Genomic DNA, 17,759 nt, shown 5'->3' on the forward strand with positions numbered 1-17,759 from the left:
CCAGGATGGTCTCGATCTCTTGACCTTGTGATCCACCCGCCTCGGCCTCCCAAAGTGCTGGGATTACAGGCTTGAGCCACCGCGCCTGGCCATGAAAAATCTTAATCTCTGAAAAAAATGGATAAAACAATAATTTACAAAGAAAGAGAAAGGAAGATGACTTAAGCACAAAAGTATCTACATTGATGGTTGTGAAATCAGTCATTATGGAAAATTTTCAAAGTCAACATATGTTATTATATAATTACTCCCCACTTTACCACCAAGATATCAATAACAAGAAAAAACAAACAAACAAACAAAAAACAGACAACTTACCAATCAGCCTCAGTATTGAGGCTATAATAATATCAGGAGTATACGCAATGTTCGCATGTCCTTTCCTGTATTTAATCCACTTATCCATTACAGGCCACAACTCCTTACTATAAAATAACAAGATGAAAGGATGTGTGCTCATCATCACTCAAAACAATATTAATAACTTATCCTATAAATGGTCCTTAAGCAATTAGTGAAAAAGAATAACTGCTGAGGATGTAACATTGTAAGTTCAAGTGAGAACAGATACCGGACACTCACATCTTCTCCAATAGCACAGCTGTGCCCACGCTAGCTTAAACATGGCTGCAAATTCCGTGTTTGCATCTTTGTTCTAACTCTTCTTAATGAGGCTTTGCACAGAGAAGCTGAACAACATCCCCAGTGTCCCAGAACGAGGAAGTGGTAGAGTCTGAGATTTCACTTGGACTCTCTAGGCACAAAAGAAGCCCCTGAATTCTAGAAGCTCAGTTAACTGGCAGGATCACAAACAATAAAGCTGTGCATGTAAAAAGGGCTAAACCAGGGGAAAACCGTAATTGCAGCAATCAAATTAACACTTTAGGTGGATAAAAGAAACTCTCCACTGACTGAAAACAGTGCCATGTCCTCTTTGTCTTCTGTTTTTTCAAAAATGTATCTACTTTCATGGCATTCATAAAGTATCACTAGAAAAGCTGAATGTAGACAAAAGAGAAAAGGTAATTAAAAGCACTCCAAATCCAGTCTCAAATCATTATTATTCTTCTAATTCTGGCTTTTCTTCTAGATACTCCCCCGTCTCTATGGATACAAACAACCTGGAGAGAGCCACCACTGCTGAGGAAGGGAGCAGGGTCTGCCGTCGCTCAGGTGGAGATCTGTCATGTTTGATGCTGTCTTCACCACCCATGCAGGGATCATGGACCAATCATCTCTGATGGACACCAGTCCTGGTCTCTTCATGCATAACTGGGGCTAGCCGGGCCCCTGCCTCGTGCGTTCCCATTAGGACTCAGAAAGCTGAGGCCCAAAGAGCACCCTGACACATTATACAGACTGGCACTAAACAGACTGTTCTGTCATTTTCTTATTTAGTAACAGACTGGGAAATACTTTTCCATTTCAATACATAGTAATCCATTCACAGCTATGAGATATATAGCTATTATCTCACAGAGGTGTGCCATGATTTGATTCCTTCCTGTCTGTCATTCAGTTGTCTGATCTTCTCTTAGTGTCAAGATGATGAGTAAGAGTAACAGACATCCTTGTACACACACGAATCCATGGACAAGGTAAATTCTACAGCTTCAAGTAGCTCAAGGATATGGATTTCAAACTTTTGATGAATCCTTTTTAATGTCACCAACTCCCTTAAACCAGCCTTTCTCAGCCAGGGTTCCACAAGAAAATTAAGACCTACAGAAAAATTATTTGAGTGACAATTTTCTCCATTCTCCCAGAGATGATACGAAGCTGGTGCCAGAATTATAAATGCACAGAAAAAAGTCAATTTACTACATATTACGAATGCCTGAGAGCTTAATTTTCTCCCAGGTAGGGGGAGCTGCTAATTTGTAATTTTGAATATTTCTCTTCCCTTTAATTTTTGTGAGTATCTGTATATTATGATCATTAATTTCATTAAACATACATTTGCCAAGTGCTCCCCTTGTGCAGGCACCGTTTCCCACGCTGGGGATACACTGTGAGCCAAACAAGGCCACCCTACACCCTCCCAGAGTCATTTCTTTTGGAGAGAGAGAGATGATAAGAGCAGAATAGAGCAAAAAGTAGTGACCAGTACTAGAGAAAATTAAAGCAAGATAATGTGATAGTGATGAAAGTATCTTAAGGGTAGTTTCGTTAACTTATAAAATAAAAAGTGTCACTTGTTAATGTTTCATCTGCTTACACGCTTATACAGCAAAAATGATTCAAACCACAACTAAGCATTCAACAATTCAACCTTACAATTCAAATAACAGATCTTTATCTAAGTCAGTAAATAACTAACCTTATAATGTTATCATGTGTCCAGATCCATTTCTGATGGCAGCAGAGCAGATCAATGGCAAATATGTATTCCCAAGTGTTATCGCTTAGGTCTTCACCAAATTTTTCACTGGACTGAAATTCTGTTTTTGGACATAACTGTATGGTCAAAAGCAGCTTAGAAACCATGAAGCCAACATCTACCGGGGCATTCTAGCAAATAAAAAAAGAAATAAAATAAAATCTGGAGTTTCAAATATAATGCATCTTACCTTAGTTATCTAAAAGACTATAATAAGCATTCAGTGACTAATCATTTAATCTTAATTTAAAATAGTCTGAATAAGGAACCATGTTTATCTTAGTCATAGAATGATTACAGGTCAGTAGTTGGATGAGCCAGATTAAAAAGCTATCTAGGCAGGATGCAGAATCCAATCAGGTAGAAAAGATCTTACCTGTAATCCAGATAGGAAAGCACAGTTTCATCAACTCAAATCAGAGAATTAAAGTTAGAAAGCTAGTTATAATTATAAAAATAAAACTTTAAAAATTAAATTCTATTATTTTCCTGACATCAAGGATCAGTCTGCCTTTTCAAGAAATTCATAAAACTGAATCAGATAGTAATGAATTCTTATATTTGGCTTCTTTCACACCTGTGTATAATGTGTTGTAATATTTATCCATAGTGTTGCATGAAAGAGTATTTTGAACACTTTTTTTTTCACTGCTGAGTAGTAACCAATTATACGAATATATTACTGTTTATCAATTCACCACTTTTGACTGTTGTTAATGCTGCTATGAATATTCATGTATAAAAGCCTTTGTGAGGATGTAAATTTCACTTCTCTTGAAAATACCTAAGAGTGGAACTCCTGGTCTTTTGCTAAGAAAAGGTTTAACTTTATAAGAAGCTGCCCAACTATTTTGCAAAGTGGTCATGCCATTTAACATTTCCATCAGCACTATATGAGAGTTTCATTATAAAAATAATATACATATAATATTCAATATACTTAATACAAGAAAGGCTTGGGCTTGGATATTTGCTTTATTATTAGAAGGGCTCAACAAGTAAACCTGTAGCTTGGGCATATATATCCTTAAAGGTTCTAAGTCTCAAGGTTTCTATGAGAAAATCCATTACAAAATCATGGTTCAAAGTAATATACCTGATAACCAAAACTCAGCCAGAATGATAAATATTTCACACTTTGAAAAATCAGTGACCTTGCAACCTGAAAAGATGCAGAAATAAATATTGACACAAAACAAATCAAATCCATATATTCACTTTTCTGAGTATCTATTTTACAATACATTTTGCAGTAATTGTGAACATGGGATAATCTACATGTATAGAATATATGCTCCAAAAAAGTGGTGAGAATCTCCTACGTTCCACGTGTGGCTGTAATGTGAAGTATTTGGTATTAGAATCATGATTGTAATTAGACGTGTTTTAAGAGAATGTAATTAGGTTTGTAAACACTGTTTGAATACTTATTACAACTCATATTCTACAATCTCAATTCGACTTTTCACATTCAAGGGTTGCTGAAGTGCTTACGAAGATTTTGCTTATTAGATTTGAAAGCCTACTTTGAAATGTTTTTGAAGAATATATCTTAAGTTTATGAATACGTTTGAAGTCTTAAGATAATCAGATTGCTGAAATTTGTAAATAAGATTATTTAGGAAATGTTAATCTGTTAAATATATGAGTTAACTAACATTTATCAATGGCCAAAGTGAACACATTCTTACTTTGTTAACAATTAACTGATTTATAAATGAAACAAGACTCATAAATTTAAAGGCTTTTTTTAAAGGTTTGTAAATTTACAACTTTAAAATTCACTTCTACATATAGGGCACTCTTAAAGATTTTATCAACTCTGGCAGAAAAACTTGAAGGAAGCAACACCTTGAAGAACCCAACTCAGGAAATACTTCCCACCATGGTTACAGCAGGAATCCCCTAATTCCTGATTTAAAAAACTGAAATAATTTCATAATTTACACTGAAGATAATACCACTGATTTCTTGTTAACTAGCAGTATTATATTTAATAAGTTTCCTTCTATTTCTTCGTCTAGGAATAATCCATGGGAGTTTCTTCTTTAATAATTATACTGATTTTCTGATTCTGAATTCTCCTTGTTTTATCAAGATAAACTCTACTAAGTTAAAAAGTATTATTCTTTGAATACATTACTGAAATCTCCTGTTTGGTGACACTTGTTACATCTAAAAGGCTCACTGAAAACTGACTTTTTCTTTCTTATAGCATTTTTGATTGGGTTTTATCATTAGAAACAAACAGAGGACTTTCAATTTTTCCTCATGCCTAAAATAGATTACAGTTACTTGGTTCTTTAAAGATTAGATAAAACTCAGGATAAATCTATACATGTCTTTGTGAAGTTTTAATTACCTTTCAAACAGTCTTTTCAAGTATCCTACCCCTAAAGCCAATTTTGATCACTCTTATTTTGCCAGGAAATCACCCTAAGTTTCCAAATCTGTTGGTATAGGATTGCAGGTAGTAGTCTTCTCATTCTGTATCCTATATTCTTTCCCATTTCACATCTTCACTATTTTTGCTTCTCTCTGTTTTCACTGATCCGCACTGTAAGCTATCTATGTTGTGAGCATTTTTTAAAGGCAGTATTTTTATCTTCTATGTGTTTCTGTTTCTTTTCCACTTCATTATTATCATCTCTTAAACTTTATTCTTTTTCTCCACCTCCCTCAACATTTCTAATGTTAAAGATGAGTAGCAGCCAACTTCATTTATTTTTTGCTAAACAACTAAGACATTTAATATACTTTATTGAGTACATGTTTTCCAAAAAACCTAGACATCTTTGATACTGAGTTTACCTTTTCATTGACTTTTAATACTTCGAGTATTACTTTTCATATTTTATTTGTTCCCAGATTGTCTAAGAATGTGTATCTCAATTTTGAAGTAAATGTAAATATTTTGAAATTTTTTCTGTTAAATTTTACTGAATTATTACCAGAGAGCTTTGAGCGTGAAATCTTTACTTTTTAGAAATTAATGTTTTCATGTGGTCAAATCATCACTGATTTGTGTAATGTGTCATAGATATAAGAAAAATACATATTCTTCATACACATTTATTTTTTATATTATTGAATTGTACTATATCCTCATTTTGTTTACCAGATGTTTAATTCTGTAAGAGAGCATCTGGAAATCTTACACTATAATAGTGTTTTATTCCCCAAGTATTTCTCACCTTTCTTAAAGCTTTGACTTCGTATTTTTGATATGATACTTATTAAATACATTTGCTAAAATGATATGTTCCTCATAAGGAATGTCTTTTTAACCATATCCTGCTTAATTCTGAACAAGTAAAAAAAGATGGGCTGTAGTGCAAGCAGAAAGACCAAGAGAGAGCATGAGCAGCCTGGGCAGGTAACATTCTGAATGTGGGTAACCCTCCAGAGGCAAGTGACTCCTCAGACACAGGTAACTCTCTGGGAACAGGTGACTGCCCAGAGTCAGGTAACTCTCTGTGAACAGGTAACTCTCCGGAGGCAGATAACTCTCTGGGAACAGGTGACTGCCCAGAGGCAGGTAACCCTCTGGGAACAGGTAACCCTCTAGAGGCAGGTAATAATATTCCAGAGGCAAGTAACTCTCTGTGAACAGGTAACCCTCCGGAGGCAGATAACCCTCTGGGAACAGGTAACTCTCTGGAGGGCAGGTAACCCTCTGGAAACAGTTAACTCTAGAGGCAGGTAATACTCCGGAGACAGGTAACTTTCTGGGAACAGATAACCCTCCAGAGACAGGTAACCCTCTGGGAAGAGATAAACCTCTGAAGTCAGTAACCCTCAAAGCAGGTAACTCTCTGGAGACAAGTAAACTTCCAGAGGCAGGTAATATTCTGGAGGCTGGTGACCCTCTGCAACAGTTATATATGTGGTTGCTGGTGTCCACTGGTAGGAGTCAGGGTGTCTCTCCTGACACAAAATGACTGACTAGAATTGATGACAAAACCTCAGGATGGCTGTATTCTGCTGTGCCTAGATAGACTGATGAAGAGATCATTGCAAACTTGCTTTTTAATATTTAGCTAACTTTTGACCACCAAAAGCTCCTTCCTTTACATCTTATAAAAAATAAAATCCTAATACATACTAACATCAAAAGTAGTCAAAAAAGCAAAACAGCATATAAAATTCTGCTCCACACACAAGCCAAGGGGAATTTTTGGAAGAGGAAATACATGCTCATTAAAAACAGAAAATAAAATTTAAAAGTCAGTATCACTTGCTTCAGTACCTCTTCTTGAAGTTTGCTACTGGTAGTTAGATTATCATTAGATCAACTTAATGAATGGAATAAAATGATGAAAGAACACTCATCTAGACACTTACTTTAACATATCAGTGACTAAAAACCATATAAAATATAACATGGGAACAAAGTACATAGCACACAAACAAATTCCATCAACTGGAAAAAAAAATAAAGCATATTTTTAAAAAATCCTAATAGGAAAGAACCGAGACATATTTTTTCACCTAAGTATCTATTGTAGAACCAAATAATTTTGTAGCTTATCTGAGACTTTTAAACATATATAACTATGGGTGGATTTCATCAGTCACAAATTAGTGTATGAAACAGTTAATTAACACAGTCCTTTGGTCTATAATTCTTCCTTGAATGTCTTCTGCACACTTAAAGAAGAAAATGGATAAGCTTAGGGTAAACTGATTAAATTTTGAAAGATCTAAAAAGAAGAAAATGCTTATGAACTAATGCAAACTAAATACACAACACAATAACATTTATGTAATATCTTAAAGTACGGTATTGTAAGAATTGAAAATAAAGCTCACCTTTTCCCAGTTAAGAAAAGCTCTCAAGCAGTTCAGAACCTCTCCTTTAGCACGCTGCCTGGCAACTAACTGCATTGCTTTGTTAATCACCGATTGAGAGAGAAATATATCATGCCACATGTTTGCAATAAACAAAGTTAATTTTTCAGACTCTGGAAAATCTATGAAAAATAAAATACAATAAACCTTTTATGTATAATCAAGTGAATAAATTACAAATTAAGAATAAATTGTATTAATTTCACTGGTGCCTTGCAAGGCATCCTGCAATGGAGGAAGCTGTCAGTGGGTAGCCCAGATGAGGCTCCGGTCACAGTCACTTCAAAAATCCATTCTCCAACTTCCTCAGTCTCAGAATCCTCCCATTTGGTATGTGTCATTACAGGCCATTTTTATACATTACATAAATTTGCATTACATTACATAGGTTGTTATGCATTACATTTACTCATTGAGCACATAAAGCTTCTGATCTGAAGAAATTTTTTAAATAAATTCTGGATGACAATTCTTTTGTTGTAAATACTTTCTCCTACATCTGGCTTTATCTGTTTTTTAAAAATTAACTGAAGTGTAGTCTACATACAATAAAATATACTCTTTTAAAGTATAAAGTTGAATGAATTTTGACAAATGAATAAATCCAAGAAACCACAACAGTCAATACCATCATCCCAGAAGTTCTCTCGCTCTCGTGCTCTGCAGTGAATCACCTCACCCCAGTTACAGAGAAGCCCTGATCTACTGTCACTATACATTAGTTTGCCTTTTCTCAAGTATGTATTAATGGATTTTTGTAGTATGTACTCTCTTCTGTCTGGCTTCCCTACTCAGCATGTTGGTTTTGAGATTCATCCATGTTGTTGCATACATTAGTAATCTATTCCTTTGTATAGCCAAGTAGTATTTAATTGCTTAATACATCAAAATGTTTTCCATTCACTGGTTGATGGACATTTGTTTCCAGTTATGGACTCCTATGAATGAAGATGTTATATCTGTGTGTCAGGCTATGAAACGAACCATCTCTGTGTTTCTGTTGCATAAGTGCCTATGAGTGGAATTTCTGGGCCACAGGATAAATAAATAAATGTTTTAATTTCATAAGAAATTTTCAAAGAGCTTTCCAATGTTTAACCTGTTTGGTGTACAATCACATCTTTTTAGTTTTCTCTATTCTGCTTTATCTATCATTGACACATCTAAGAATAGGGAGCTCAAAGCATAAACTCACTGCACTAAACTTGATCTGTTATATTTTGAATCATATGTTTATCTGGTGACACCTCAGAGTAGAAACAAGACAAATAAATTCTCTACTTACAGAGTATACAAGCTAGAGGAGCAGAGAGACTGCAAACAAAATACTCTTTTAAGAAGTGATAAGTGCCATGAAGGCAAATAAAAATAAGGGATCCAGGATGACTAGGAAGGTATGTCAAATTAGTGGAGTGAAACACAAGAGTTGAAGGAAACAGCAAGAAAGCTGTCAGCACAAAAGCCTGAGCTAAGAATGGGCTTGCTGTGGTTGAGGAAGAACAAGAAATCCAATGTGGTCTTGACTGAGACCACACCCCTTTTTGTCCCACCACCCACCAACTGCTGAACTTCATGTATGTTTCTGTGATGTGACTATGGCCTATCAGCCCCATGGACAATTGCACCTCCATCTGATTCTGATCACCACAGAAATCCTAACATTCACTCGATTATGATTCATTCAATAAATAAGTGACTGAAAGAGTAAACAAAGCAATGAAGTGGGCAACTGAAACACAGAGCAGCTTCATTTGAAACACTAAAAGGGATGGATATACTCAATCATCCTGCTTTACAAGTCTCATAAACATGGTAGTCAAAGATTATAAATATTTACCACTGAGATAAGACTGATATGATATTTTCATTTGTATATGATTTGAAAATACTGATGATTTGATACAGAGAAAAATGATTCCCAATCTGATCCACTAGTATAGACAGAAGAAACAGTAAAGAGAAAAGATAATCACAGGACAACCCTCATGCCATCATCTCCTTTCAGCTTTCTCTCATCTACTACTTCTCACCAGCTGACAAATTCATCTTAAAGTTGCTGCCCTTTCTACCTAGTGTTACAGCAGTTTGGCTTGTTACTTACCTTAAAGTATTCCCTATTTTAGGGCAACTATATCTAATTCTAAAGCAGCTGCACAGGGCATAAAACAAATATTAATGAGAGATAATCATTTATTTACAAGTAGGAATATATGTGCTGATATAAGTAAGCCCTACTGAAGACCAGGTGCAGCTGGGTACAGCCAAAATTATTCAATGGACAAAACATAACATTATTTTAAAAGACACACTGTAATCACAGAGCTGAAAATATAGACTCCAGTATAATAAGGTAAAAAAGGCAATCATATTTTCAATACAAAATTGTCACAATCTCAACATACCTTCCTTAAGTAGGCTGTAGCAAAACAAGCGAGCTCTTTCCAAGTCTCCAAGTTGTCGACAAATACCCACATACACTCTGCAGAGGGCATGAATGTAATTGTGGTCCATAGATACCTTCTGAATTTTTAGTTCTGAGAGAATAGAGTGAAGCAAGCACTCTGCTAAATGCTGGATTAAAAAAAAAATAAAAAGGCAATGTACACTCATATTTATCTTTAGCCTATCAAAGATTATCTAAAAGTTACAAAACTTAAGTAACTACTGAAAAAGTAAAACTTGCGCTACACCAGAAGGTAGAGCACAGTAATAACTGGTAAGGACTTGCCTAGCATGGTAAGTCATGAGAATTGAGGTGGGGGCAGTGAAAAAAATTCCTATACCAGTCTGTTTCCTATGGTTGATAATGCTGCAGATGCCAGAATGCAAGTGTCAAAAAACCTAGCTGCCAACTGCCACTACCACCAGTCAAATAAATAATAATTTCTTGGATTTTGCTCTATATAATCTGTGTATGTGAATATATTAAATACAGTGTATAATTCTACTCTCATTCTGGTTTTCTCAACTAATTTATACTGGTTTAAATTTTGAAGTATTAAGTACCTTCTTTCATCCTAAGAGGAGCATTACATGATAATATGATACATGCATTCATTTCCTTTCAAAGTGACTCATAGAGCTCTTTATGTTTTCTGCAAGTAAGCAATCTAAAAAAAATATGGATGCCAAAATGACTCCAAGTATATGCAGATAAGGACTAAGTGTGATCCGTTTGGCATTAGAAGTCATCAATGATGTAGCACTATAAAAGTCCTAATAAACTACATATGTAAACTAAAACCATCCCTTTTTTCCCTGTCTTGACACTAAGCATTTCTTCCTGTTTGATCTGTAACATTCATTATTGGAGAGTCTTTCTGGAAGACTCTCAAAACACTCAAGGAAAAGAAAAAGCATGTGATAATTTGAGGCTTTGAAGAAAATAATTTTAAGCCTCTAAACATGCCAGGATCAAGTGGATACATGCAATTTTAGTCCTGATAAATACTTTTTTAAAAATTTAAGTAACTTGAATAGAAAAGATCAAATCTCCATTGTCTTTTCATATTTTTTTAAATTTGTAAAATGCTGGCTAGAAATAAAGTTTACAGGGATAACTCTCATCCTCGAAATAAAACTTCTGTTTGGTCATGTACACATTTTGCTGGCAGTAGATAGCATGTGTCTTTGAGGACATGTAATCCATAATGCACTTAGAAAAGGGCAGCCACATACCTTTTTTGTTGTACTAAATTCATAAACAACTTCTTTTTCTTGATCTCTCATCACAGGCTTTTTGGAGATATTTCCCACATATACATGACTACGAATGACAGGTAACAGATCAAAAGAAAACTCCGCAATTTTCTTCAGTGCATTAGCTATGGCTTTATCATGGGACTCCACAGTTTCTTTTGGGCTTAAAGGCAACTGTGAAACTGCACTGATGGCTGGACTAGAACTTCTTTCCTCGGCTGTTGTTGCAACTTCAGTTGGAGGAATGTTCCTTGGGAGGTTCTTGTGGATTCCTTCTTCAGTGACTCCCCTGGCTTCTGGTTCTGGGGACCCAGTGTCCAGGCGCAGTCTTTTAGCACTTCTCAGTGTAGATGCTGACAGTGTTCTTTTCCCACTTGAATCCTGATGAGTCCCCAGATCTCTTGACTTGTCTTGGTTACAGTCACCACCAGAGCTGCTCCCAGTTTTGACAAAAGCAGTTGCTGCTGAAGTGATTGTTTTGAATCCTATCATAGCACTGGCAGGTCCTGGTAAATTCTTACAGTCAGCAGGTGGACCTCGCGTGAGTTGAATATTCCCTCTGAGGATGTTGAGGGTCCGGGCCCTGGCAGATAACTCTGGGTACATGGTGTCAAGGATTTTCACAGAATTCTCCTGGGGCCCTCCCACAGCAGCATGGCCAGGTGCACAGGGTGGTAGTCTGCCAGGCACAGGAAGTGCGTGCTTCGGTGTGGCTGCACAGAACTGCAGAGGAGACGACACTACCCTCTCACTGGCTGATACAGTGGACGGAGATGGAGAAGGATCTGGAGGAGAGGCACGTTTGGGGTCCTCCAGCCATGGAGACATGACAGGAGGCACTGGGGTTTCACATAAGGGAGAAATCTGGCCAACAGGAGAAGTTGGTGAGGAAGGACTAGAACTTGATATCAGAGGAGAGAGTGGCTGTGAAGTCCTTGGAGGTGTAGCTATCAGAGGAGCGAGAAGAGGCGGCAAAGGAGGCCCCACCTCTTGCCGTATTTTACTCAGCGTGTCAGGAGAGCAATCCGTAGGAGTGGATGTATCAGCATTTGCTAAAATGGTATGAGTTTGGCTTCTTTGAGTTTTTGTACAACTTTTTTCCCCTGAAAATGACTGAGCAACTTCACTATAATGAGTTTCAACTCTGCTTGATGCTGAAGTTTTTACTGATTTGTTTGATTGATCTTTGTTTGAAATCTTTGATCGATTCTTATTTTTGCCAGATGGCTCCAGTTTTGAGTTATAATATGTGTGATCAGATGCAACAATCTGAGTCTCAAAGTTTTGGTCATATATTTGAGAACTGATCCATATACTAGGCTTAACAGGTCTATTTCGCAAACGACTTTTATCAAAGTTGGTGCTCTGACCACTGCTTGAAACATCCTCTTGAGGACATGAAAGATTATTGTCACGTGGAGCCTCCTGTAATGCAGGGCCAGTGTGACTGGCCTCTGGGGACTTCTCAGCAGAAGTCACTGGGATACAACCAGCTTCCAGCTCTCCTTGATCCTGAGAAACAGGGATGTCTCCAGGAGTTTCACACAGTGTGACCTGGTCCACATGTGGCACAACAGCTACGCCACTGATGATTGTCCAGTTGTCCCCCTTTTCAATGACTAGATTCTGATCCTTATTTATAACTACGTTTATAACTTCTGAGGTCACCGTGGCTATCTGACACTGAAAGGTTGCTTCGGCCTCACAATTAGAACTTTGCTCCATCAATGGCTCTGTCACGGAGTCAGAGCACAAAGCTGATGGCTCCACAGGTTCTGCCAGGACTTCTTCCCCACCACTGCTTTGTCTGCCTGCATCTGAGTTGGCCTCTGGTCCGCTCTGAATGTTTTCATTGTGAGGCCCACCGCTGATGGGAGAGCTGCCCTCAATGCCCACAGCAGCTACTTGTGCGGGTGGTTCTGAATCATGTGGTGAGGAGCCAGTCATTTCCTGAGATGGACCTTTCTCTTTTAAATTCTCAGTGGTCATGTTGTTATTTATATTTAAGAGCAATAAACTGCCAGTATCTTTACCACTGCCATCTTCAGAATTTGTTTGAAGTTCTTGCCTAATCTTGGTGAGAACCTCAGACAGAGTTTCCAAAGAACACTGAGTGAGCTGACTTGTATTTTTTAATGAATAATCATCTTCCTCTGATTCAATCCACTCTTCACAGGTTCCAAGTATTTCTTCTTCACAGGGTTGCTTTCTATATTTTTCTCCTGATATTTCACTTGGCTTTAATTCTTTGTTCATTTCTTTACTTAGGGTTCCTTTACTAGAACATTCAGAAACAGAGTCCCCTGAACTATAATCCCCTAATTGACAGCTCTCAAGAAACATCACCACCTCTGACGTGGAAAGTCTATCAAGCTCAGAAAAAGTACTTATGTTAAAATCTTGCAGAGCTGACGTCAAACAACCTACCTCTAAAGAAGGCCTCACCTCAGCTACACTGGCATCTGTATCTGCTAAATTTTTCTGTGAGTCGTCAGGAATATCTTGCTGTTCACTCCCCTCACTGCAGCTAAATGCCTCACTATCCTCTGCCTCAGTATCATCTCCCCGCTCTCGAATGCCTGTGTAACAAGGTAAGGTAGCAGGAGGGCTACTTTGGGAGGTATCCTGTGTCTCTCCAGCTTTTCTGCAAAATGCTGGAGATAAAGTGGTGTCTGTGGTGCTAAAACATTCAGGCAAAGCACCAACAGGAGTTGTAGATTTCAACTTCCAAAGTCCATTAGCATTTTGTGGTGTGCTAGCAGTACCATTTGCAACAGCCAGAGCATCACCATCAGATCTCCCTGTGTCTCCACAGGCCGTTTCTTCAACAGAAAAGCCTCCTGACATGGTCAGTTCTGTGGCTGGAAGCACCTCACTGCTATCTGTCCCACTCGAGTCCAGATCTGTGGCCTGAGGAGGCTGCCTCTGCTTCTGCCCGTCTTCTTGCACTGCAGCTTCTCTCACGATGTCTTGGTTTTGGACGAGGATGTCTTCAGAACGGAAAGATAATCTGCTATTTGTGGAACAATCCGAATTTTCTGCTGGTGAAGAATCACCGGGAGAACTGAAATCTAGTTTTCTCCGAGAGGCAGAAACTTCTGGTGAAATGCTTTTCACAGCCGCCACCTCCCTGATGTTTTGAGTTGTATCATCTCTTTCCCCATCACATTTTGCTAGAGTTGACATATGATCAGTTTTGTTGCCATTATTTTCTGTTACTAAGGTAGGCTCATTCCTGTGTGGCCTCAAGTGTTCCAATTTAGCACTCTGAACCTTTTCAGCTCTTGTCTGTTTTGTGATAACTGACACTTGATTAGGCAACACTGATGCAGTGGTCTTCAATTCTACAGGACTGTTATTTTCTCTAAGGTTAGGCTTGGGTGTTGGTCCTCTATTTTGAAGGGATGGCACTGCCTTTTGTAGCTGATGGCTAGTATTTTGTTCATGTTCTGATTTAGCTCTCAGACTTTCTTCGCCACCTTTCCTTAATAAATCACTATGGTGCCACAAAGTACTTTTAACAAAACCCAAACTGCTCTTTACCAAGGCAGCCTGAGAACCTATTAATGATGTGAAATCTGGCTTATTTCGTGTGACCTCTATTCTTGGATCCTGACTTTCACATTGCCCATCTTTTGTAGCTTTCATAAATACTGACCGAGGAAGTGCATGTATTTTGGTCAAGTCTTTTACGACTTTTGTATATTCTATCCCATTGCTCTTCTGATCATTAAAATTAGATGCTCCCAATTCAGAGTTCAAGGCATGCATGCTATTCTCCAAATTGTTTCCTCCTATAGAACGCTCTGGTGGCTCAGACTGCAGATGTAACGTGTTTAAAGTTTTAGTTTGTAATTTATGTTCTGAATGATGCGATTCAGTAGAGAATACTTTAGTAGTAATATCTGTATCATCACCACAGTCTAACCCAGAAGAAGACTGGGGATTACTGCCAATAGACAATGCTACCAAGGTAGAAGAGGAAGAAAATCTGGTTTCAACACCAAGCCCTGCTACATCCATTGAATCGCCTGAAGCGTCATCTTCTGATTTAGGCGATTCTCCTAAAGTGAACCCTTGTGTATCTTCTTTTTCCTTTTCCAATTCTCTAGACAGTCTATGAAAATGGCCAGAAACTGTGATACAGTCTGGTTCAGAAGTGATTTCATTAATTCGTGTCCACTTAGTAAACTCTGATTTGGGTGATCCTATCATTTTAGACAATAGGGTTTTTCCTTCAGATTCCACGAGTTCATTTAATGGCCTCTTGCCAAGGGGAGAAGAATACAACTCTGACCTCCGAGTGGCAGCTTCCTTCTCTTGTGCTGGACTGGCAGACAATCTCTCAATGCACAAACCTCGAGTGAGTTTATGAATGGTTCTCTCAGTTTGCACTGACTTATCCATCTCCCTAACCTCCATTTGTCTTTTTGTCTCATGTAAAATGTCTCTTTTTCTATCACTCATGGATCGAGATGCTGTGGTCCAGTGTTTTTCACCAGCTAAGGAGTGTGTGGCAGAAGATTCACTCAGTGTTGTCGTGAAAGTTTCGAGTCCAGCAGTTGTCACTTTATTTACTTCCCATGTATTTAGAGCTTGGATAGCTTCATGTGATTTGGGCTTTTCCTCCCATGTACCACTTCCTTTATTTTTTCTCAACGAGCCAAAATAATTCTGTGATTCAGTTGTATCATCTTCGGAAACACACTCAGCAGAATTTCTAAGCTGGGCCGAGTCATTATCACTGGAATCTGTATACTCTCCAAAGTAGGTTTCCTTTAAAAATACAAATTATACTTGTCAAAAACTAATCAATAGATTAACATGACTATCATTTAAATGCATTATTTTTTTAAAGTACATGCTGCTTCCTGAAGAACCTTTAAAATCACATTTGAGCAAGGGCATGCTAGGGCCTGGAATCTCTGCGGTGGGTAGGGAGCTCTCCAGCTCTGGTCCAAAACTGTTCTGCTCTCTCCCTACGGGTGCCCAGCACTCCACAGAGACACCTCCCCTCAATAACAGACAGGCTTCCACCATGTGCCACACCCCACTCGACACAGGGTTAGGTTTGTTCTCTTAACTTTCAAATATTCCTACTTGCAAACTGTTACTTCCCCATCATCTCGTAACAAAGGGTCTGACACAGGTTGCTAGCTTCTGGCTTCACAGCTCTCTATTTCCTCTCCCTCTGGTGTCTGACTTGTGCCTGGTACAGCCTTATGCAGGGAAGGAGGGTCGTTGTGGGTCTCTCCCGCCACCTATCTCCTCCCCAACATGTCTTCACAGAGTGCTGCAGCCTGACTGATGTCATCAATGCACACCTGTGCTACCCTTACAATGCTCTTTCTCCCAGCCCATTCTCCAGCCACCTCTGCTCCAGAAATTTTTCCTGACCCCCAACTTGTCCCCTCCTGAGTTAACTGCCTAGGGCATGTGGCCCACTTGGCATGTGCTGAAAGCATCAACATCTTGTCTCTATTCTGTTAGAGAGCAGTGGACTGGTGAAGATTAACAGCTGCTAACATTAACGTGCTCCTACTGAAGAATTCTTTCCTCTTTTGAACTCCAGAGTACCATCATCTCCTGGCTTTCCTTTGCTATTCTGCCCTTGTTTCCAATCTCCTTTACTGGCTCTTTTTCTTTTTTTTTTTTGAGACAGTCTCGCTGTGTTGCCCAGCCTGGAGTACAGTGGTGGGATCTTGGCTCACTGCAACTTCTGCTTCCCAGGTTCAAGCGAATCTTCTACCTCAGCCTCCTGAGTAGCTGGGATTACAGGCGCATACCACCATGCCCAGTTAATTTTTGTATTTTTAGTAGAGATGGGTTTTATCATGTTGGTCAGGCTGGTCTCGAACTCCTGACCTAGTGATCTTCCCGCCTTGGCCTCCCAAAGTGCTGGGATTACAGGTGTGAGCCACGGCACCTGGCCTCCTCACTTTTTCTACTTGCCACTTACGTAGGGACAGTTCCCCAGGGTCTTGACTGGAACCCTATCTTTTTCTCCTCCTATACGCTCTTACTAGATAACATCAGAGCTGCATGACTTCTGCTGCACTCAAAAGCTGGCATGTCCAGAATGCCTGTGCCCACCACAGCCTCCCTCCAGCACCTCGCCTGTGTATATGCATAGCTCACATCTAACATTCTGTACATTATTCTCCCAACCAGGGTCTCTTCTTATATTTACTATGTTTCAATATGACTCCTCCATCTCCCCTAACTACCATATTCAAAATGTCACCGAAAACTGATCATTTGACCTCATAGCACTTTCCAAACCAGTCCCTACCTCGTTAACCCCAATGCCACAACTTAGGTTCAGGTATCAGGAATTAAGTGAGCCGCTTATTAAACCACTACCCTGTCTATGATCTTGATTATTTTCTGACTAGCTTCCCACTCCCTGCTGACTCATACTGAAATGAAACTTTCAAATAAAAACCTATCTTTCAGTCCATGTCTTTGGATTCATCAAAGATTTCCCCCTTCGGGATAAAGTGGGAACTCCTTGGGAGCATGTACATGGCCTTTCACAGTCTCATCTGCATGAATCTGCCCCACACAGAGTTTACCCTTGCTTCTACACTGCCAGGTGAACAGCTTCTCCATCTGAAGCACCCCCACTCCTTAAAACTCAGTGTGGGGACTGAATTTTCAGAAGACTCCTGCCTGCCTGCCTCCCACCCCAGCCTGGCCTCCATTCAGGGCTGAGCTGCCTTTCTTTATCCTCTTGAACAGTGTGTTTCCTACCACTGCTGGGCTCTACACAGCAATGCAACTGTTTGCTCCCTTACGGCTCCGAACTCCACACAATGAACCCCACTGA

The 17,759-nt window shown here is 38.8% G+C and overlaps 1 protein-coding gene across 1 annotated transcript in view; it reads right to left on the bottom strand.

The window, feature by feature from the left end:
• ICE1 (interactor of little elongation complex ELL subunit 1) overlaps positions 1–17,759 on the bottom strand; it is a 64,811-nt gene that overhangs the window by 10,589 nt on the left and 36,463 nt on the right. The window contains exons 13-17 of the mRNA XM_017546007.2: positions 10,910–15,706; positions 9,634–9,802; positions 7,193–7,353; positions 2,321–2,511; positions 319–425 (exon numbers count right to left, since the gene is read on the bottom strand). Coding sequence (XP_017401496.1) covers positions 319–425; positions 2,321–2,511; positions 7,193–7,353; positions 9,634–9,802; positions 10,910–15,706 — 5,425 coding nt within the window. The remainder of the gene's footprint in view (positions 1–318; positions 426–2,320; positions 2,512–7,192; positions 7,354–9,633; positions 9,803–10,909; positions 15,707–17,759) is intronic.

This window comes from Cebus imitator, unplaced genomic scaffold, assembly GCF_001604975.1.
Source record: "Cebus imitator isolate Cc_AM_T3 unplaced genomic scaffold, Cebus_imitator-1.0 Scaffold185, whole genome shotgun sequence".
In the NCBI taxonomy this organism is placed as follows: domain Eukaryota; kingdom Metazoa; phylum Chordata; class Mammalia; order Primates; family Cebidae; genus Cebus; species Cebus imitator.